The sequence below is a fragment of the Cantharellus anzutake genome (assembly GCF_015039405.1).
Source record: "Cantharellus anzutake strain C23 chromosome Unknown EI90scaffold_46, whole genome shotgun sequence".
NCBI lineage: Eukaryota > Fungi > Basidiomycota > Agaricomycetes > Cantharellales > Hydnaceae > Cantharellus > Cantharellus anzutake.
The window spans coordinates 230,611-253,464 of NW_024066996.1; the positions used below are offsets into that span (position 1 = coordinate 230,611).

Here is a 22,854-nt window from a genome sequence, read left to right on the forward strand (position 1 = left end):
TGGGAGCTCCGAGGTTAGTGAAGAAGGAGCAGAGGTAGTCCAGAAGGATCGGAGATAGTGGAAGTCAATGGCCGTAGATGGATATGACACTTTGTCAATCCTAAGTCATCAACCTCTGATCCCCCTTCTTCATCAGCTGCTTTGACTACTGCTGCTGCTACAGCCACTACTCCCCCCACTACTGGTGCTACTGGCACTACTACCTCATCTACTTCCAATGCGCAGACGATGACAACTTCTAGTCTTACTCTCGAAGAATGGAATGAAAAAGATGAGTGAGCTCTTGCCCAGATATGCCTCACACTGGAAGAAAACCCCCTCAATATTGCTGAAGATAAAAGAACCGCAAAAGAGGCTTGGCTGGCACTGGAACAGCGCTACTTGGGCCAAGGTGCTTTAGATGCATCTTGTCACGGCCGTGCATTCCAGCCCGTTAGCCGCCCGTCCCGATGCCGCCCGAGCCCGTTACCGCTATGCGAGCGTGAGCGCGAGCCCCGACCTCAGCCCTATCCTCCCTGAGGACCCCCTGCTCACTTCCCTGCTTGCCCCTAGGCTCCCCTGCACCTGGCCGACTCCCCCACAGCCACACCGACCTCCCTGCCCCGAGTCCGCCTCTGGTACCGAACTAGCGTGACTCCGCGACATCGCCTACTCCGCTATGATACCATTGCCGCTATTGCGGCCCTACACCCCTTCGTTTATTTATCTGTTATTGTTTGTTTTGACCCTCGGTCATTGCCGGCCGCGGTGCGGCCAACCCCGCTCTTTGTTCCTATTTGCTTCCGGACCCTTCGGCCTTTGGCCCGGGTCCGCTTCTATTCATTTCACCTTCATATATATATCCTGTATACTACATTATAGTACCTTAGCTCTAATATCGACTTGACCACGACCCCAAGCCCTGACCCCAACAAGGCAGCCCCAGTAAGTTCGAAATGAGGGCCAAGAGACAACTAGGGGGCACAGCACTCCCTTTAGAGTTGCTGAGGCCAAATGCCCTACCCTCGGGCCTTGTCTGAGGCATCGCGGCCATCGCGGCCCTTAGCGGTCCGCATCGGCGACCTTCAGTGCCTGACCCCGGATCAGTATCTAACACATCTGATCTAATGCACAAGCTACATCACCTCAAACTGGATGAGTCCAAACCATTGGAACCTCAAATTAACCAGATGCGGATAATGCACAGGCAACTGGACTCTCTTGGCGATAGCATTACAGATGCTAAATTTGCTTTAATTATTGCTAAAGCTCTCCCACCAGCTTACAAGACTCTCAAATCCATTACCATAGCCAACACTAAGGATCTTTCAATGTTGGCCTGCGAGACCCTGATAAGTCAAATAATCAGGGAAGAGAAGTCAATAAAAAGCAAAGAAACTGAGGCTGCCACACTGCTAGCCAAATCTGTGAAACCACCGGAGAAAGCCAACAGACAGGATGGCAAGAAACCCAAGAAACTGTCAGAAACTGTATTCGAGGTGATCATGGGAAGCGGAGCGGAGTACGGTGGTGTGAGTGGTCACTTAGCTAATGAGCTACTCCATTGCAAGGCGTCGAGGGGGTTGGGACTTTGGCTTCAACAACTTGGCTAGAGCGTTGCACCATGCGTTCTAGGCTGTCCCATATTTCACATTAGTGGGAAAGACCTTGCGGTGACGTTGACTTAAGCAGGGATGAAGTTGAGAGGCGAACTTAGGATGAGAGTACTTGGGGGGAATTCTAGTCGATATTCGAACTAAGGTACATTGACAGTAAACTACAAGTATAAATACAAAAGGAGAACAGAGAAGGGGCCGGTCGGTCCGGTGCAGGACAGGAGCGGGATGGTAAGTACGACAGAACTAAAAGGGCGATGAGGACCAGGGAAATGGAACAGAAGAAATGAATGGAACAGAGGACGGTGAAGTTGGGAGGCAGAATGAATAGGCCGACAATCTAGGTGCCAATATGGTGGCGGATCAGAATGTCAATATACGAATAAATCAAATGTCAATAAAGGAATAACCAATTGTCAATAAAGGAATAAACCAAATGTCAATAAGGAGCAGATCAGTGGTGACCATAACAACCGCTAGTTAGTTAAGCGAATGAATAAGAATAAAACGGTATCGGCCAAATGGCTGAGGAACTCAAGTGGTGGCGGGAGAACGAAGGAGGCACTGCTACGGGGCCATAGAATGGGAACCACTATCGGCGCCGCTAAGTGATGGGCAATGGTGCGATTAATGGGCGCTGAAAGAGGGCTCGCGGCTCTCTATGCCGACTAAGCTCGTGGGGCCAAACTCCCTAAACTCCTACTTTCTTGACTATACTCTGCTTATCTCGATCCTTAACTCCGTGGTGAGTTCTCCGGGATTTCCGCAAGGTCCGGGCTCAACAAATCCACTACCCACTCGTTGCAGGCTAGATTGTTGCCCTTATTCCTACTGTTGGAATCCACTCACTCACACCCACTCTAGCGCGTCCTAGCACCTTAGAGAATTTTGGGGGAGGGGAGAACTTCTTTTCCAGAATCCGGTATGTACAGGATATAAGGAACAATTATTTTTAGAATAATTGATGGGAAATATTGGTACCATATGGCACCTGCATACCTTATTAGGCAAAATAATAAAAAAGGGTAACAGTACCAATAAGAGAATATCAATCAATATCTGAAATGATGGCAAAATATGAAAATAAAAGAAAATAAGCGATTTCTCAACGGATTTACGGAATTATGAGCCGAAATTGAAAATGAAGCCGGAGATAACTCTCACACAGCCAATGAGCATTTTTACCAATTTATTAGACGCCGTGGGAACGAGTGAGGCTGGAATTCTGGGTTGCTGCTTGAGATTCCCACGCCCGCACATGCTCGTGACCTGCTGTGCCTAACTTCTCCAACACGGAACTCCGTCAAATCTCCACCGATTGGGACGTTCTTGGTATCGTCAGAATCGTACGAATTAGCACTACTTTTTAGATACCAATTCCGTACCGAGTCGTCGCATGAATAAAAGTGGTTTCTGAATGTTGGAAGTGGGTATCTGAGCCGGCTCTGTGCGTGGGCGATTATCCCACCTACAGCATGAGTAACGGGTGCAAGAATGAGGGTGCAGAAAGTGGTAGAAGGGTGGGGACTTTGCAGGGCCGTGACAGAAACCCAGAGAATGCCCACAGTGCACGAATCCAAAGTGCAAGAGGCAGATCGGCCATACATTCGAAAAGGTGTTGGGCTGAAGGAGGTGGAGCTGAAGGCCAGCATCCACCCAAACCGGCCACTGGACAATCAGCGATGAAGAAGGAAGCCAAAATAGATGTTCTTGTAGCTGAGGAGCATGCTGCCATGGCAAAACTGTCAGGGCACGCCCTGCCTGACCCTCGCTCCGCTCCCCTGCTCCGCACCGCTTCTCCCTCTTCCTTTCTCCTTTCCCCCTTCTTCCTTTCTTTCTTTCTTTCCCACATGTTTCTTTCTTTCTTTCTCACATGGACCACCTTTCCCGCTGCTCAATGTATCACCGGCGCACATGCCCATTTCCCCTCTTGTATCTCACCGTTCCTATATCGCTGCCATCGCCGCTGCACTTACCCCGCACCCACAGCGGGCCCTCTCGGGATCTCCCGCGGAGGCACCCAGAGAGCCGTGGCTGTGTGCGAGGGTGACGTGGCGCACCCCACGTGACCGATCCCGCATGTATATAATAACAGCTGGAGTGGGAACCGAAGAAGTAGCCTTCTTCTCACATTCCCACTTCAGACTAAGTGGTTGGGGACGCTCACCCCGCGACGAGGTCGCCGCTACGCACAGCCGCCACCCGCCCCACCGAGTCCCGCATGCCGGGACCTCGCCGCTTTCGGAGCTGTCCCTGACAAAAACATGACTTGACCAACCCATCTCAGTGGATTGTAGACTCTGGTGCATCTTCACACATATGTGTGCACCGTGAATGGTTCACAACCTTCCTCACCCTTACCACCCCCCAATTGATTTGCCTCGGTGACAAACACATTTTACATGCAATAGGACAGGGTCAAATTTGCATTGCCATCCACAATAAATTTGGCGATCAGCATGCTATACTCAAAGACGTCCTCTATTGCCCTCAGATTGGCACAAATCTTTTATCAGTCACACACCTTATGAAGTGCAGTTCTGGCATTCACTTCGCTAACGATAAATGCCAGATATTCAATCCTGATGGTGAACTTATCGGGATGGCATTCGCATCAAATGGACTGTACAGACTATCATGCATGATATTGGGAATAGAACAAGCATATATCACAACATGCGTGGAAGGGGAAGATGTCGAAACTGCCCAGCTTGCATGTACGATGACAGCAACGGCTTCTATTGAAGTATGGCATGCCCGACTCAGGCACATTTCATTGGAATCAATCCTGAAAATGGCCCAGAGTGGGATGGCCAAGGGAATGGACATAGGAGTGGGAAAGGAACCGACAAATTATTGTGAAGAGTGCGAGGCATCAGGGCACACACGGTCCCCAATCCCGAAGGAAACTCTCACCCGCTCTACTGAGGTCCTACGAATCTTCTCTGATGTATGCAAGGTTCACACCATTACCTGAGAAGGCTACCGATACTTCATCACATTTGTTGATGATCATTCCTGCTTCCTCACAGTCTACCCTATCAAGAGGAAAAGTGAGGCTCTTGAAACCTTCAAGGACTTCTCTTCCGACTTCGTCAAATATCTCAAAGATTCCGGAATTGTTCACGAAAAGATGAATCCCAATACTCCTCAGGAAAATGGTGTAGCCGAACGTGTAAACTGAACATTGGTCACCATGGCCATTGCAATGTTAGAAGGTGCGAAGTCATCAGTTGGGCACACTGCTTGGCCCTATGCCCTTTGACATGCTACACTCATTAAGAATGTCATCCCACATTCTGCACTCCCTGATGGAGTCTCCCCCTATGAGCTATGGACAGGAAACAAACCGTCTGTTGCAACAATATGCACCTTTGGCTGTAAAGCCACTCTTGCCATACCCAACAAGCACAGAGACAAACTTGCAAACCGCTCAATCACTGGAATTCACCTTGGACTAGCCGTTGGCAAGCGTTTGTTGTGTACAATCCAAACACCCGAAAGCTCCACGAGTCATGAGATGTTCACTTCTTTGAAGAATACTCCAAGTCCAAACGCATCACAATCAAGGTACCTGAGATCAATTCACGATCGCATGTGGTCCAAACAGAAAACGATGACGGAAAGGATGAGGAAGGTGTGACAGACATTGGAGTGGGAAGAAATGACAAGGAAGGTGTGACAGGTATTGTGGAGAGTGATGGAGAGGTGGTTCCCAAGGAATTGGGTGGAGGAGTGAGAAGCAGTGGGATGGAGGAAGCTGAGGTGGATGAACCGCGGCGATCGAAGCGACTACGACAACCACGAATGTGAGATGACAATGATCGATACTTCATCAGTTCCTATAATCGGACAAATCAACCACCTCAATCCAGTAATTCCCAACAAGAGGGCGAAACTTACGCATATGCGGCCTATGAGGAAGTCCCACACACCTATAACGATGCACTCAATCGACCCAATGCCGACTCTTGGCTTGAAGCATGCCAGGATGAATTACTATCACTCAAGGAAACTCGGACATATAATCCGATCAGTACAGAGAAAGTCGGACAAGGAAACATTGTTGGATGCAGATGGGTGTTTGCCTTGAAACGAGGGCCAGATGGGACCATAGAGAGATACAAGGCTAGGGTTGTCACGAAGGGATTTAGTCAAGTATACCAGGTTGACTATGAGGAGACTTTCGCACCAGTAGTAAAGTGGGCATCAATCCGAGTCCTCCTAGCTATCGGTGCATGTCTTGATCTGGACATTGATCAGATGGATGTCAAGACTGCATTCCTCAACGGTGATTTGGAACACACCATCTTTATGGAACCACCGCCAGGATCTGCCGATTATGGGAACAAGGATATAGTTTGGAAACTGCAGAAGAGTCTATATGGACTAAAGCAAGCATCAAGGGCATGGTACCAGAAGGCTAAAGAAGAATTTGGTCGACTCGGATTCACCCGCTGCGACTCCGATCATGCTGTCTTCGTCCATAGGTGTCAGGGCATGGGAAAACATTACCGTGACTCGCTGTCGGCGACTGCTAAGGTCCGCTACTTTGGCGTAACAGCCCGTCAAGGGCGGGGATGACAATCACAGCGGAAAGGGGTTTTGGCTTCAACGACTCGTTTGTGAGCGTTGCACCTCGTACTTGACGCGGCCCCGATATTTCAGGAGGCAGGAGGCGCGACTGGGTCAGACAGAGAGTGCAGGGGGTAACCCTAGTTGATTTTCGAACTAAAGTACGAGGCAGTGTACAACCGGTATTTAAGTATTGTCAGGGCACACCTGCCTGACCCGGGCCCACCCGGGCCCACCCGGCCACACCACACCCGCTCCCCGCTGTCTATCCCCCTCCCCCCTCCTTCCTCCCTCTCCTCCCCTTTCCTTTCCCTCTTCTTTCCCCTTTCTTTATTTCATTCTTCTCATCTTCCTCTTCTTGTTTATTTCTTTCTATCTACATGGACCACCTTCCTTTGTATCGATGTACTATTGACCCGTCCGGCCCACACACCCCGGACAGCTTCCCGCTGTGCCCAGCACGCACGCATGTAGCGGACGCTCTCGGGATCCCCCACGGGGACACCCGGATGCCTGCGGCTGCCTCCGAGGATGACGTGGCACCTGTCATGTGACTCAAGCCGCATGTACATAAATGTACCTGAAGTGGGAACCGAAGAAGTAACCTTCTTCTCACATTCTCCACTTCAGGTAAGTAGTATAGTTTTCCCCTTTAATAATAATAACACATTCTCCACTTCAGTCTGAGTGGCCAGGGACCACTGTCCCGGATCGGGCCCGCCAGTACGCACACCCGCTCCACACCCCGCGACGGCCTCAGTGCCGGATATTACCCCCGGGCCCTCTCGACCCCGGACGCGTCCCTGACAAGTATAACGGAATGAATAGAAATAAGTCGCCAGATCTCATGGAGATTGCGGGTGGGGTTAAGAAGGAACAAAAACAAACAAAGAGTGTGGGAGAAGGACGGCTGTGCACAGCCGTCAAGAAAAACAAGCATGATAAGGAAAGGCTCGTAGGCCCGTGATGGGCCATGGAAACAGGTAGCGGTGAGGGGGCATCGGGCAGGCAGCGGAGTTGACGGGGTCGAAGCGGGGGAGGGAGAAGGTGTGGGGAGTGATCACCTGACCGTGGGAATTGCCGGGTCGTGACAGTATCCCCCCCTTGGGACTGAACCCTTGAAGTCCCATGTGCACGTGAGAAACCTGCGGCCTATGCCAGGTTTGATTCCGACGGCGATCTGAACAAAAGGACTTAACTTTGCTATCGCAACCCAAGATGGACCTCTCGTCCTGGAAAATTGAAGACCTCCAGTACGACTCCGGCGACGAGCAGGAGCTCATGCTCCAGAAATGCCAGGAACGCCACAGATGGCGCCGAGTTGAGGCTGATCGCATGGAGGAGTTGCGTCATGCAGAAGAGGCTCGCCACGAGGCAGAGCGACTAGCGGCAGCTTGTCTCGCCGCTGAAGAAGAGGAGAAGAAGAAAAGGAAGACGGCTGAGTCGGTGACGGGGAAGGTGAGTAGTCCTGGTCAACTGATCGGGGGCGCAGGGTGCTACTGATCATCCTGATCGTCTCGATCACAGCGTCCTGCGGCCAGTAATCAACCATCTACAGCGGGAGATGATCCCTGTTAGAACTGGGCGGAAACGGACGACTCCGGAGTGGAATCGGAGACTTAGCGTGGAGGGACCTTGGCCTCAGCGACTCAAGCGGAGCGCTGTGCCATTGCTGTTTGTCCATTTGGTCCTTAATTTCACAGTAGGTGAGCAGGAAGTCTCTAGGGGGCATTTCAGGTCGATTTCGGACTGAAACCAGACGAGTATGTACAAGCGCCGATATATATAAAGAAGGGGCAAAAGCACAAGGAGAACAAAGGGTGACCGAATCGGAACGAAGACGTCCGAACGGGAACAAAGGGTGAAGGGAGCGGAGCGGTACCGAAGGTCACAGGGCAAGACCTGTGATACGTCCGAAAGGAGGTAGAGAGGGTGAGGCCCAGAGGGGCAGGAGGATGAGGGGAAGTGGGGGTGATGACTAACTGGCTAGAATAGAAGGAAGCAGTAGTCCAAATAGGGATGAGGGGGAATTGCGAGAAATACATTACAAAACGGCGAGAGTGCCGGAGGCGGTCCGCAAAGCTCGGGGGTTGCGGAGCTTATGGAGCTTATGGAGGCGGGGTTGGAAGTCCGAGGAATATTGGCAATGGTGTTTACGTAGTATGAGGTCACCAATGCAATGGACTAAGACCGAGGTGGAGTCAAAGTCCGAGGTAGGGACTATGACGGAGGCTCGGAGTAAGGTACGAACGGTGTCCGAGTGTGAAGTACGGAGCAGCGGTGGACGGTCGTAACTTGGCGGAAGGGTAACGGAAGGAGGAGAGAGGGGACAGGTAAGGAAGAGGGAGTGGCGGAAAGGAGAGTAGTCAGGTCCGAAGGTGAGTATCGGAACGGACGGGGGAAGCGTAGGGGGATGACGGGAGGGTGGAGGTGTTGTGAGGGGGGAGCGGAGTTGTAGGAAGGGTGGCGAGTGGGGCGATGTTCGGTCCGGGATGAGTATCGGAACGGACGGAGAAAGGGTCGGAGAGGTAAGAGGAGGGGTGTGTTGCCAAGACCGAAGGTGAGTATCGGAACGGCAGCGGTAGGTTATGACTCCGGAGGTGAAGAGGGTGGAGGTCCGGAAGTCAGGTCGGGGTCAGGTATGCACGGATATGACAATCCCCCACCTTGCGATCATTGTGTCCAGTGTAAGGTTGCCTGCATCTTGGGTACGGGCAATCGCGGTGTTTGCGCCGAGTGCCAGAGGCTGAAGCAGAAGTGTCGACATGGGGACTGGACGTCACCCATGGCGAAGCGCCCACGAGTGAAGGGGCCTAAGGAGGACGCGGAGGTTTTGGACGTGGATGATGACAAATCGGACGACGAGGGAGAGCATTCCACTGAGGATCACCTTGCACGAATCCACGAGGCAATCCTGGCCGTGAACAAGACTCTGACGGGCCTGACCACTATAGTGGGCCGCCTACTTGAATACGTCACCGATGCTGAGGAACGATGCCTAATGGACATGCGGTCGAGGAGGGAACACGCGGAGGCTGAGGAGTGGGGTGCAAGGTTGGGTGGAGAGAGAGTGGGGCAGGCTAAGACTAGTACCTCTGACTCTTATTCTACTCTGTTGTTAGACTCTGCCTTTACCGACTAACAATCCCATCCTCCATTGTCAAACGTGTTGTGGTCCCGGTTTCGCCGGATATCGTGCGTGGAAATTGGCAACGAGATCCGAGGCATGTTCCAGCTCCGTGGCGGGGAGCCACTCGGTTTCCTCGTCAGTGCCCTCATACCCAAGCCAACGTACCAGGTACAGCAGCTTGCAGTTGCGCCGTCGGTCAGTCTTGGAATCTAGGATCTCGGCGATCTCGTACTCGAGTTCGCCATCGATCTCAATGGCGGCGGCAGAGGCTGTTCCTGGTTGGGGATGGAATTGGGTATCGCGGGCTCAAGTTGGGAGACATGAAAGACTGGGTGCACAGCCTTCATGGTGTTGGGGAGGCGGAGTGTGTGTGAATGAGAACCCCGCTGCGCAATGATCTCAAACGGCCCAAGGTTCTTCTCAGCGAGTTTCGCCGATGGCCTAGTAGTGCGGAAATACTTGGCCTTGACGAACGCTGAGCTGCCGATGTCAAACGGCGGTGTGGGGAGCCGTCGAGCGTCTGCAGGGCCTTGGTAGCGCTGCTGGGCATGGGTCATCTCTTCACGGAGGAACTGGTGGAGAGAGTCGAGATCGACCGAGTAATCTTGTGCTCGCGCCGAGGTCAGATCTCACTCGGGGTGGACGGCAAGGTTGGGGTGATACCCCTTGTTGGCGAAGAACGGTGAAACCCCCGTGGTAGCATTCGGGGCGTTATTGTAGGCGAACTCGGCGAGGGGCAAGAGTTCGGACCAGTTGTCCTGCTGGTAGTTACAATAAACGCGGAGGTACTGCTCCAGGGTTTGGTTCATCCGCTCGGTTTGACCGTCGCCTTCAGGGTGGTATCCCGAGGTGAAGTGTAGCCGTATATCGAGGGCCTTGCCCAGGGAGCAGAAGAAGTGGGAGATGAACTCGGATCCCCTATCCGAGGTGATGTGGGAGGGAACACCGTGCTTGGAGAAGACGTGGAGTAAGAACAGCTTTGCCAAATCCGGCACCGTGACGGTGTCTGTAGACGGTACGAAGACGCACTGTTTGGACAACCGGTCAACGATGACCAATATGGTGGTGTAACCAGAAGAGGCGGGGAGGTGTTCTATGAAGTCCATGGAGATGGAGTGCCCTGTACAGGCGTTCGGGGATTGGGAGCTGTTTGAGCAGGCCGTACGGCTTGTGGCAGGGAGTTTTGGTGCGGGCACAAGTGGTGCAAGAAGACACATAGTCTTTAACGAAGGTGCGCACACCCGGCCAAGTATACTCCCGGCGGACAAGATCCAAGGTACGGTTCCGTCCAAAGTGCCCAGAGAGTGGGTGGTTGTGCTTGTATCTCAGCACGCGGAGCCTGAGGTCGTTGGCGTCTGGGACGTAGATCCGGTTGTCTAGCCTTATGAGGCCGTCTGCGTCCCTAGACCAGCGGGAGTCCTCTGGTATCACGGCGGTGAGATAGTCTGCAACGGCGGGGTCATGGGGGAGGGCGGTGATGATGTCCTTATGGATAGCGTTGACGTCAACGAGGGAACTTGCACGGAGGACGGGTTCGGCGAGGTATGTAGCTCTTAGGGAGGACGGGAGCTGCTCCTGCGTGAACACCGGTCTGAAGTTTTGAGGGTTGATGCGAGCGTAATCCCTATCCCCCTCTTTGGGGTAGACATCCCACTGTCTAGTCAACGCATCCGGTTTCGCGCCCAATTTTCCCGGGTGGAAACGGACCACCATGTTGAATTGGGACAGAAACTCTGACCACCATGCCTGACGGCAGGTCAAGAGCTTCGTGGTGCAAAAATATTCCAGGTTTTTGTGGTCGGTGACCACATCGATGGGTGTTCCCGAGCCCTCTAAGTAGTGCTGCCATCCTCGAAAGGCTTCATAGATGGCTAGAAGCTCCTTATCGTGGGTGTCATAATTGAGTTCCAGCACTGTCAGCGTCCTTGACCGAAAAGCAACAGGGTGTATCTCATCATCCGGGCAGCGGATGGAGATGATGCCCGATATTGCATAATCGGAGGTGTCTGTCTCGATGATAATCGGCGCGTCAGGGACCCAATGGGTTAGGATGGGGGCAGATGTAAAGGCCCGCTTAAGGCGTTGAAACGCCGCACGGCAGTCGTCAGAGAACACCCAGGGGACTCCCTTGCAGGTGAGTCGGGTCAGTGGCACCACAATATCGGAATATTCGTGGATAAAACACCGATAGAAATTAGCGAATCCTAGGAAGGACTGAACATCCTTTACCTTATGGGGTTCGGGCCAATCTTGGATGGCCTTAACCTTTTCCGCGGACATGGTTAGCCCGTTGGGAGAAAGGACGTACCCGAGGTACTCCGTGGTGTCTGTGTGGAATTCGCACTTCTTCGGGTTTGCAAAGAGACCATGTTGTCGTAACCAGCGGAGGACTTCTCGGACGTGCTCCTCATGGGAGGCCTTGTCTTCTGAGTATACGAGAATGTCATCTAGGTAGACGACAACACAGACGTCGAGGAGGTCGGCAAAGATGGAATTGACAAACTGCTGGAATGCTGCAGGCGCGTTGGTGAGACCGAATGGCATGACTAGCCATTCGTAGGAGCCATAGCGGGTGCGGAAGGAGGTCTTCCATTCATCACCCACGGCGATACGCACAAGATGGTATGCGTGCCGCAGATTGAGCTTGGTGTAAATTTTGGCTTGGCTCGGGGCGTCCAGTAGGTCTGCTATGCATGGCAGCGGGTATCTATCCTTCTTGGTTATCCGGTTGAGGCCCCTAAAGTCTACGCAAAGGCAGAGTGAACCGTCCTTTTTGCGGACAAAGAGCACCGGCGCGGCGTGCACCGACGAAGACGGCCTAATAAAGCTGGTAGCTAGGTGCTCGTCGAGAAACGCTCGAAGGGCCTCAAGCTCGGTCGGGGATAGGGAATACAAGGTTCCCAATGGGGGGTGCGTACCTTCCTCTAGCTCGATCCTCAGGTCGAATTCACGATGTGGTGCCAGAGTGTTAGCCTTGCTTTTGCTAAACACATCGGTGTATTCGTGATAGGCCTTTGGTACGGCGTCAAGGTCGGCAGGCTCGGAGGTCGCGGTTGCGCGCAGCTCGCTTGCTCGAGACGGGATGCTCAGGCTGAAAGTTACGGAGCCGTCGAGTTTTGCAGCCCGGGCAAACGCCGCTGGGCTAACAAACTCGATGGAAGGGGCCTGGCGGTCGGGGTTACACAGCATGTTGGTGGCAGGGACCGGTGTGTCCACTGGAGGGACTACACTCAGGGGGGTTACAGGAGAGCTCTGGGGGGTCGGCCTGCATTGTTCAGACGTCCAGAAAGATATACTGCTCTTTGCCCAATCAATCAACAGATTGTAGCAGGCGAGCCAGTTGTGTCCCAGGACAATAGCACAAGAGCCATCCAATGGGGTGACATAGAATGTTGTCAGGGTAACATCGCCGGTAGCAAAGTGGACGGGGAGATCGACGGTGCGCGTTATCATGTGATTCGTCGTGCCGTCGAACAAGTGGAGCTGCATCGCGGGTACGGAGTAGGTCTGTAAATTGTGTTTATTAACAAGCTTAGTATCAATAAAACAATCGGAAGAACCTGAATCAATTAGAGCGGGAAAAACAAAAGAGGGATCACAGTTGGTAAGGGAAAATGAGGGTGGTCCATTAGCGGAAAACATTTTTGAATGGGGGACAGAGGCCCCGGAATTGGAAGACAAAGGAGAGCCGGGGGCATTCCCCCTTGGAGTGGGAAATCAACCATCACAGGAACCGAAAGAAACAGAGAAAGAAAGAGAATTGGGGTCCGATAGGGCAGACGCGTTCAAGCATACCTCCCTCTTCGCATGAAGGGGTTGAGTACAACCCTGGCGTCCAGAGGGTTGCCGGTTAGTTTTTTGTGTCAGACGATGAGTCTGACTCCGGCTCTGGTGTCGTGGCCGGTTCTGGTGTGGCGACTTTGGCCACTCTGGCCTTAGCCACACTTGACCCGGCCTTGTAGCACTCTTTAGCTACATGTCCCAGCTTACCGCAGAACATGCACAAGTTATTGTCGAAGCGCCGTTGACGCTCTTCCTTGGTCAGCCTGCCATCTTTCCCGAGTTTTGCAGTGAGGTCAGATTTAGGCTTACCGTCGGGGTGCTTGTCCTTTGGTTTATTGGTGGCGGATGTGGATGGTGTGGCAGGGGGAGGTGTGGCGGATCGGTGGGATTTGGAGGAGGGTGGTTTCTGGGAGCCTTTATTGTAGGTGTCGGAGGCGGGTTTATGACGCCGATCAGTCTGGGTCTTTCATTCCCAGTAGCGTGTATCGATTTCATCAGCGAGGTCCCGTAGGTCATATAACAATGTTGGCTTACCAAACCGAGTGATTTCATCTTTGATACAATCGGGCAGACCACGGTAGAACAGGGCGCGGAGGGCTCCTTCACCCCAGTTGTCCAACTTACCCGCATAGCGGTTGAACTCGGTGACGTACTTCCCGATGGTCTGTCCATCCTTCATTGTTAGGTTGAACAAATGCTCTTCAGCTTCGCCAACGGGGTCGTGTGGGCCGAAGTTACGTTCGAGTTCTCCCACAAACCTTGTCCAGTCATTCATCCACTGTGGTTCTCGACTGGGCCAGTGGCCACGAAGGATATCGGGCTCAAACCAGTCCAGTGCCACCCCCTTCAAGTATGAGACAGCGAATAGGACTTTGTCAGCCTCAGTTGGGATAGACAACTGCCCTTACTCCTACTGTAGGAATTCCTAACACACTCACACTAACTCTGACGCGTCCTAGCGCCTTAGAGAAAATTAGGGAGGGGAGAACTTCTTTTTTCAATCCCGGTATGTACAGGATTATAAAGAATAAACATTTTTAGAAGTGATTGATGGGAAATATTGGCGCCATATGGCTCCTGGACCCCATCATAAGTGAAATATTTGAAAAGGGCATCAGAAGAATAAAAGAATATCATCCAATATATCAAAATGATGGTAAAAATGTGAAAATATGAGGAAAATCGGGAATTTATCAATGATTTCTCAAAATTAGTACCCGAAACTGGAATTGTGGCTGGAAATAACCTTTACGCGGCTAAAGAACATTTTTCCCAATTTATTTGATGCCTTGGGAATGTGTGAAGCATGCTTTTCTGACTTCCCGCTTGCCTAAATTGAACTTCCCACGCCCGCACATGACCAGATCCCGTGACCCGCGCCGTGGCTAACCTCCCAAACACTTAACTCCACCAAATCTCCACCGATTGGGAGGATCTTGACATCGACGGATTCGTAGGAATTAGGAGTATTTTTAGGTACCAAGTTTGTATCGATTTATGGAACGAATGAAGATGATTTTTGAATGGTGAAAATGGATATCCGAGCCGGCTCTGCGTGTGGGCGATTATCCCGCCTACAACGTCCCTTCGGCAGGGCTTGCTCTGCTTGGTCAATATCGATCTCTTCGATCTCATCGACCATAACCGGCAGATCGGCGGGTAGCTCCTCTCGTGGTGCTGGCTCGGGCTCTGGTTCAGGTTCTGGCACTGGCTCGATTGGTATCTGGGCCGTTGACTCGGCCTCATTACCAAGTGAATCGCTGTCAACTTCGCTCGGCGTTCGTTGCCAGCAGTATTGACGGCGTTTCACTGGCGTTGAGGACCGTAAGTCTGCCCGGTCTGCTGTGAAGCTCTCGAATAACGGTTCGTCTGACTCTTCCCTATCAAATAATACGCGCGAGGTGTACTGCATGTATGGTGATGCAGAAGTACCAGCCACTGGTTGGCGGGTCTGAGAACGGGTTCTGGGTTTGCGAGACATCGTTTAACGTCAAGAGCGAGGGGAGTTCGAAAATACTGTCAGGGCGTGGGAAAACGTTACCGTGACTCGCCGTCGGCGACCGCTAAGGTCCGCTACTTCAGTGTAACAGCCTGTCAAGGGCGGGGATGACAATCGTGGCAGAAAGGGGTTTCGGCTTCAACGACTCGTTCATGAGCGTTGCACCTCGTACTTGACGCGGCCCCGATATTTCAGGAGGCAGGAGGCGCGACTGGGTCAGACAGAGAGTGCAGGGGGTAACCCTAGTTGATTTTCGAACTAAAGTACGAGGTAGTGTACAACCGGTATTTAAGTATAACGCAATGAATAGAAATAAGTTGCCAGATCTCATGGAGATTGCGGGCGGGGTTAAGAAGGAACAAAAACAAACAAAGAGTGTGGGAGAAGGACGGCCGTGCACGGCCGTCAAGAAAAACAAGCATGATAAGGAAAGGCTTGTAGGCCCGTGACGGGCCGTGGAAACAGGTAGCAGTGACGGGGAAGGGTGACGGGCTTGTTCAGGCGGCGTCGGGCAGGCAGCGGAGTTGACAGGGTCGAAGCAGGGGAGGGAGAAGGTGTGGGGAGTGATCACCTGACCGTGGGAATTGCCGGGTCGTGACAATAGGGGCCAGAACAAAACGTTCTGTATAATGTCAACGATTTGATGATCCTATGCAACAATGCCCGCTTACTCAAGGTCAAGAAGGGACAACTCAAGGACACTTTTAGGATGAAGGACCTTGGACCGATTCATTGGTTCTTAGGGCTGGAAATCACCCGCGATCGACCAAAATGCCTAATTTATGTTTCTCAAACCCACTACGTGACAAACATCATCAACCGCTTTGGATTTACTAATGCCCAGCCAGTCTTAACACCTATAGCTGCAGGCCTCAAACTGGCTCAGTCAGATACCCCCGAGGTCAATGTGCACAATTACCAATCATGGATCAGTAGCATCATGTACATGATGCTGAGAACGCATCCTGATATCGCATACGCTGTGGGCACCCTCAGTCAGTATTCTGCAAACCCTGGAAAAGACCATTTCAATGCTGTCAACCGAGTTCTGAAGTACCTCAATGCTATGAAGAAATTCTAACTTGTATACAATGGAGGATGTTGCCAGGGAGATTTTATGGCTTATTCAGACTCGGATTGGGCAGGAGACTCTCGTGATTGTAGGTCGATCTCTGGATATGTATTCAAGATGGCCAGAGCTGCTGTGTCTTGGAGCTCGAAGAAACAGTCCTCAGTTGCATTATCAAGTACCAAAGGTGAATATATGGCATTGACACACACAGCGAAGGAGGCAGTTTGGATACAGGGACTAATTGGTAATGTCCTCTGACCTCCATCTATTCCAACCACCATACTTGGCGACAACCAAGGTGCTTTAGCACTTGCCATGAACCCCACTTTCCATGCTCACACCAAACACATTCGCATATGTCAACATTTCATCCGGGATTGCATTTACAATAGGGACATCATACTCGAGTACATCCCGACTGCCAATCAAGTGGCAGACATACTCACCAAGGCACTTCCATTCGAGAAACATGACAAGTTCAGGGAAGGAATGGGAATCATCGATGGGAACCGATGTTGAGAGGGTGTGTTGGAAATGCAACAATCAGCCCTGTCACCCGGCTGTCAATAATGTGATTATTGACAGTGGTGACTACCTGAGACGGTTCTAATATCATCGCAATTATTGGACGATATTTGGGGGTTTGACCCTCATTCTCTCTGTTATACCATGTATAAAGAGAGCGGACATTATTTACTACTCCCCCTCCCTCAGATCTCTCATATGGGTCTGAGGTGAGGATTCCTTTACTATTTCTGAGTATCATCCTGAATGTATTGGTGCAGTCTAACACGCCATAGGTACAGTTTAATAATCTAAGATCTCTCATATGGGTCTGAGTCTAACATGCCATAGCGCACATATATATTTTAAAACCTTATTACTCTTGTTTTCTTGATGGCTGTGCATGGCCGTCCTTCTCCCACACTCTTTGTTTGTTTTTTGTCCTTCTTAAAGCCGCCCACAATCTCCATGAGATCTGGTGACTTATTCCTATTCATTCCATTATACTTAAATACCGGTTGTACACTACCTTGTACTTTAGTTCGAAAATCAACTAGGGTTACCCCCTGTGCTTCCTGTCTGAACTCAGTTGCACCCTCTGCACTCTGAAATATCGGGGCCATGTCAAGTACGAGGTGCAACACTCACGAACAAGTCGTTGAAGCCAAAACCCCACTTCGCCACGATTGTCATCCCCACCCTTAACGGGCTGTTACACCGAAGCAGTGGACCTTAACAGTCGCTGATGGTGAGTCACAGTAACATTTCCCATGCCCTGACAACGTGCCTGTGTGCCCCAACTATCCTAGACTGGGCAACCCATGCCTGGAAAGGTTTGTTGATGCAAGGCTTGTGTCAAACTGTCACTTTGTATCTAGTCTGTATATTGTCGTGATACATGCCTGTGTGCCCCAACTATCCTAGACTGGGCAACCTATTGCCTGGGGGGGTTTGTCGATGCAAGGCTTGTGTCAAACCAGCCATACATAGCCAAGGCCAGTATCCTGAGGTGTTGCAAAGACACTTTGTATCTAGTCTGTATATTGTCACAATGTGTGCCTCTGTGCCTGACTATCCTAGACTGGGCAACCTACGCCTGGAAAGGTTTGTCGATGCAAGGCTTGTGTCAAACCAGTCATACTTAGCCGAGGTGTGCATCCCACAAAGTCAGATCTAGGCTTGCATGTGCATGACTGCATTCTTTGAGAGCAGGGGGTTATTGCTGTAAACCTAAACCATTAACTCAGCCGACAGTATTGACCCCTCATTTGTGCTATTCATGTCGTTCATCCTGCTCATTGATTCTGCCAAACAATGCCAGCATGCAGCAAGCAAACCTAAGCCAACACAACCTAAGAAGAGAAAAACGAACCCTGTTGGAGATGCCCTTGATCAAGTGATCCCTGTCCCTGGTCATTCAGTGGATGCTTCACAGCCCAGTTCGCAAGCAGACACAAGTCAACGATCAGTGGAGGATGGTGATTTTATGGCATTCATTCCACTTGATGTTGCGTACAGGGATCCGATGCCACCTCCTGAGCAGCATGTTGTTCACTCAACTCATAACAATGCCAACTTACAATCACTCCATGTGTGCCATCGTTTATGTCAGGCAGACCATTGGAAAGACTCTGTTATCATGACTGTCATGCATGTCTACATGGAGCGAATGAGGATTTACCACTCAAAGCTGCCTATGAGCGCTTCTGCAATGTTAACGCAGTTTGTATCTGATGCATGCGATTGTGGAGAGGTTCACAATTCTCTCACCGTGCTCGGGATATTTTGGGATTGTCATGAAACCATCAGCATCCTTACTTGCTGTCATAGACCTGCTGCAAATCAACTCATTGCAAGAGGGCTCTTTCCTTGCACTCCCTACCACCCATCCTTGGCGGTATCTCTGGAGATGCTGGAATTTGCAACTGAGCTATTTGCCCACATGGCACCAAACAACAGAGTGTTTGCAGCTGCCACTGAGGCCGTTCTTGCTGCCAATGGATCTACATTCCAAAGCGAGGACTTCGGCGCCGCTTTGCCAACACGCTTCTCCATTATCAAATACTCGTTGAGGAGGTCAGCCTTCCATTGTCCAACCCAAGCGACATGTGCTCTGTTGAGAATCACCTAATAAAGTTGGACAAATCAACCCCACTCAACGCGCATCGATACATCAATGCCCAACATGCAACTGCCATACCTGATCAACTACCTTCCAATACAACTCCCACCACCTTGTCAGACACAGAGTCTCTCAAATCTCAAAGCACGAGTGAGTATCTTCAGTCGCACTGTCCATTGTGCTTTGGCAGCACACACGCTATGTCGCTGGAACTCCTCATGCAATGTATTGTTTGTCTGGATGCCAATTTCCAGCTCAAGAGGAAATGTGACCAAGACATGCACCGTGGCAAAGGAGGGCAAGGTTCCAAAGATCCACAATATCTTTCACCCTGTACCATCATTCTTGATCAGGCATTTGTGGAATACTGGCAAGCCATTGCGGAGAAGGAACATCATCCTTTGCGAGGCACTCGGCAGAGACCATCTACTCTTGGGCTTCACAATAGGAATACAGCTGGTGGTGCCCACCAGGCTGCACAAGAAGTGCCAGAGGAGGACAAGGTTGAACATGGCTTGCCTGGCCCAAATTCAATGTACGATGCATGTGTGTCAGGGCATGGGAAACGTTACCATGACTTGCCATCGGCAACCGTTAAGGTCCGCTGCTTCAGCATAACAGCCTGTTAAGGATGGGGATGACAATCACGGCGAAGCAGGGTTTCGGCTTCAACAACTCATTCGTGAGTGTTGCACCTCATACTTGACACGGCCCCGATATTTCAGAGTGCAGAGGGTGCAACTGAGTTCAGACAGGAAGCACAGGGGGTAACCCTAGTTGATTTTCGAACTAAAGTATGAGGTAGTGTACAACCGGTATTTAAGTATAACGAAATGAATAGGAATAAGTCACCAGATCTCATGGAGATTGTGGGTGGCTTTAAGAAGGACAAAAAACAAACAAAGAGCATGGGAGAAGGACAGCTGTGCATGGCTGTCAAGAAAACAAGAGTAATAAGGAATGACTTGTAGGCCCATGACAGGCTGTAGAAAAGGTAGTAATGATGGGGAGGGGTGATGGGCTTGTCCAGGCGGCATCAGGCAGGCAGCGGAGTTGACGGGGTCGAAGCGGAGGTGGGAGAAGGTGTGGGGAGTGGTCACCTGACCATGGGAATTGCCGGGTCGTGACAATGTGGCCAGTCTTTCATTGCCGCTGATGGTGACCATGTTAAGGCTTCTACCCGAATGTTTGGGGACACTGGCATCATGGCAATGGTCTGTCCACATGACATTCCATTGTTCCTTGTGAATATGTGGACTGCAGGGGAAAAGCAATTTTATGCCCTTGCTCTCTTATCGGTGCTCCTGCAGCATATTCCATCGTCTTGGAAAGTTGGTGTTCTATACAATATTGGATGTCAGATGGATCATGCACTCAAAAAGTGGGATTTTTCCCCAGAATGGCGGACCCGGCTTGTGTGGGGTGTCAATATTTTATGCATATGGCCATCAGTACAGCTGTCAGCTCTGGTATCACCCTCAGAAAAGTGTCATCTGGGGCCTCACTGATGGTGAAGGCTGCAAGCGATTCTGGAGTGAGCTACGATGGTTGATTCCTGGACTGCATGTCACCGGTTATCATCGGCATCTGTTCATTCTTGACACCCAGGTAGCCTATGTTGATGCACAGAAGTTTCCATTCTTTGGGAAGTGGTTACATGCACACGTGCTGAAGGCCCAGGGGAAGGAGGAAGAGGCTTTGGGAAAGCTCAGTGATTGTTCCATTGAACAACTGATGGTATATTTCACTGAGCAGCGAGCTCATCACTCCAAACCCCAACAGCATCAGTCAAGAACAGCTGCTCAGAAGCACATTGTTGGAATTTCAACAACTAGTTCCAGCGCCCGAGTAGCGTGGGATTTGATATTCTTTTTGGGGTCGCTACAAACACCGAGACATGATCAATAACCCACTGCTGACGGCGGAATGAGTTTTGAGGGTCTTGTCTCGGTCTCTCTGTTTGCTCTCTGTGTGCTCTTTATGCGGTGAGACATGTCAGAGACATGGCTCACATATAAAGAGCACTCTCTCTGTAGATCCTCTCCCTCAGAACTCTTGTACGAGTCTGAGGTGAGAGCTATAGTTTTTATTATTAACAACACTTTTCTAACTATGTACATGCTGATGCAGAATCTTACGCGTCATAGGTATGATTCAATTCTAGAACTCTTGTACGAGTCTGAGAATCTTATGCATCATAGCCTTTTATCTTTAAAACACATTGACTGTATCCTTAATCTCATGGCCACATTGGACCTGCAAAAAAGAATTCATGAGGATTTGGGGCGACAGGGTACTGCTCTTCAGGATCCAACTGATTCCATTGGTCATGCCCTTCATGCTGACTGGCAAGAGAAGTTCGAACAGAGTGAGCGGAAGTTGGTGCACTTGGAGGGAAAGATTCATAGTGAGACAGTGTCCCTTCAATCAACAAGACCCATGGACTTCTCTGAGCTCCAAAAACTGAAGAAGGACAAATGGACAAACGAGATGTTGAATCTCTGTGTCATCAAGGACCAGCTCCTTCACAAACTACATGCCTGGAAAGCTGAGTTGAGCATCCTGGACCGAACCCATGCTGCTCGGGCTTTGGACCAGAGCATGAAAGCCCACGTCGAGAAGGCAGTAAATAAACGTTCAAGTGGCATTGAGTCCACACTGTCGAAGTACAATGATAAGCTGAAAGAACTTGGTGCACTCCAGGCACTTGATCCAACCCATCACCATGTTTATTTACTGTTGGAGGAACCGTGTGCTATGGGAGGCCGGACGAGTTTTCGTACAGCCACATTCCTGCGGTAGCGTGACTACTTAGTCACAACACCTTTTCTCTTTTATATTATTTCGGACTAATCCGTGCCAGGCCATGGACATATTCATTCATTTGAATTCATTTCCTTTTCCCTCAGTTCTTCACGCATATTGGCTGAGACTGAGGTTAGTTAGTTACATTCCCTCATTGCTTTATCATTGTAACTTATATTATGTATATTACCTCTAGTCATTACTCATAGGTAATATATCCAGTTCTTCACACATATTGGCTGAGACTGAGTCATTACTCATAGTCCAGCTCCGGGATCACAAGTGTCGCTCATCAACATTTACTGCCAATCATCCTACACAGTGACTTGTACAAGCTTGATATCGACCAGGGCATTTGGGAAGATTGTGATTGGTCCCAATTTCCTGATGGTACTCTTCCTTGTTGGCTCACCGATGCGAAGGTGAAGGAGCAAATTTGTTTTGCACAGCAATTACACAACAGCTGCCAGGAGCTCAGGAGGTGCAAGGCTGAGCATGCCAACCTTCGCCAGTGGTTCACTCAAGAATACCACTTGTATGAAGCCCTCTACAAACATACCGAGCACCATGACAAACCCGTGGCATTCTATGCATATGAGAAGCTGTTATTTCTCCAGCAGATTCTTGACCGATGGTGCAGTGCAACCAAAAATGTTCCGATTGCTGACGATGCTTCTGAATGGCTGTCCCCTGTGCCCCTTCAACCATTCCAACATGGCCAGCTAAACAGGGATGTCCTCAATGATGAAGGGCTTGAGTGCATAGATGATGATGAGGAGAGCCTAGTGGCGAACAGGGATAATATCCTTCATGAAAATCTCGAGCTCATAAGTGACAATGATTCCTCAGACCTGGAACTTGAGGTAGATAACTATGATGAGTCTGACTTGTTCCTTGCCACAGCTGAAGCAAGAATGCTAGCTGGTTACGATGATCCTTCCGACAGTGATTCAGACTTAGGAATGAACAATGTTGTGGCATAGCAGTTCAGCTCTCACTTTTTGTTTCATGTTCCCAGTTTTATTCCAGTTGATATTCTATTTGATTGTAAGCATCCCCATGAGTTGTAATAACACATGTCGATTGGTTCCTGAATACGATATATGAGGTGTTGTGAAAAATCTTAAGGACATAATTATGTTTTTTGTGCTGCAAACTTTCTCTAGAGACTCATGCTGCAGTGTACATAGCGTCGTGAGCAAACAGCATGAGAGCTGGCCTGCCTAGTGTTTAAAAGACTTGTACACTACCGGACTTAACCTTAGCTTA

At 50.5% G+C, this 22,854-nt stretch overlaps 1 protein-coding gene across 1 annotated transcript; it reads left to right on the forward strand.

Annotated features, from left to right (window-relative positions):
* Positions 1-18,387: 18,387 nt before the first annotated feature.
* On the forward strand, positions 18,388-18,660 carry EI90DRAFT_2832995 (uncharacterized protein; the record flags this gene model as incomplete). The annotated part of the gene is made up of 1 exon (XM_039053633.1): positions 18,388-18,660. A coding segment is annotated over one exon (273 nt), but the record flags the coding sequence as incomplete, so codon positions are not given.
* Positions 18,661-22,854: the final 4,194 nt, after the last annotated feature.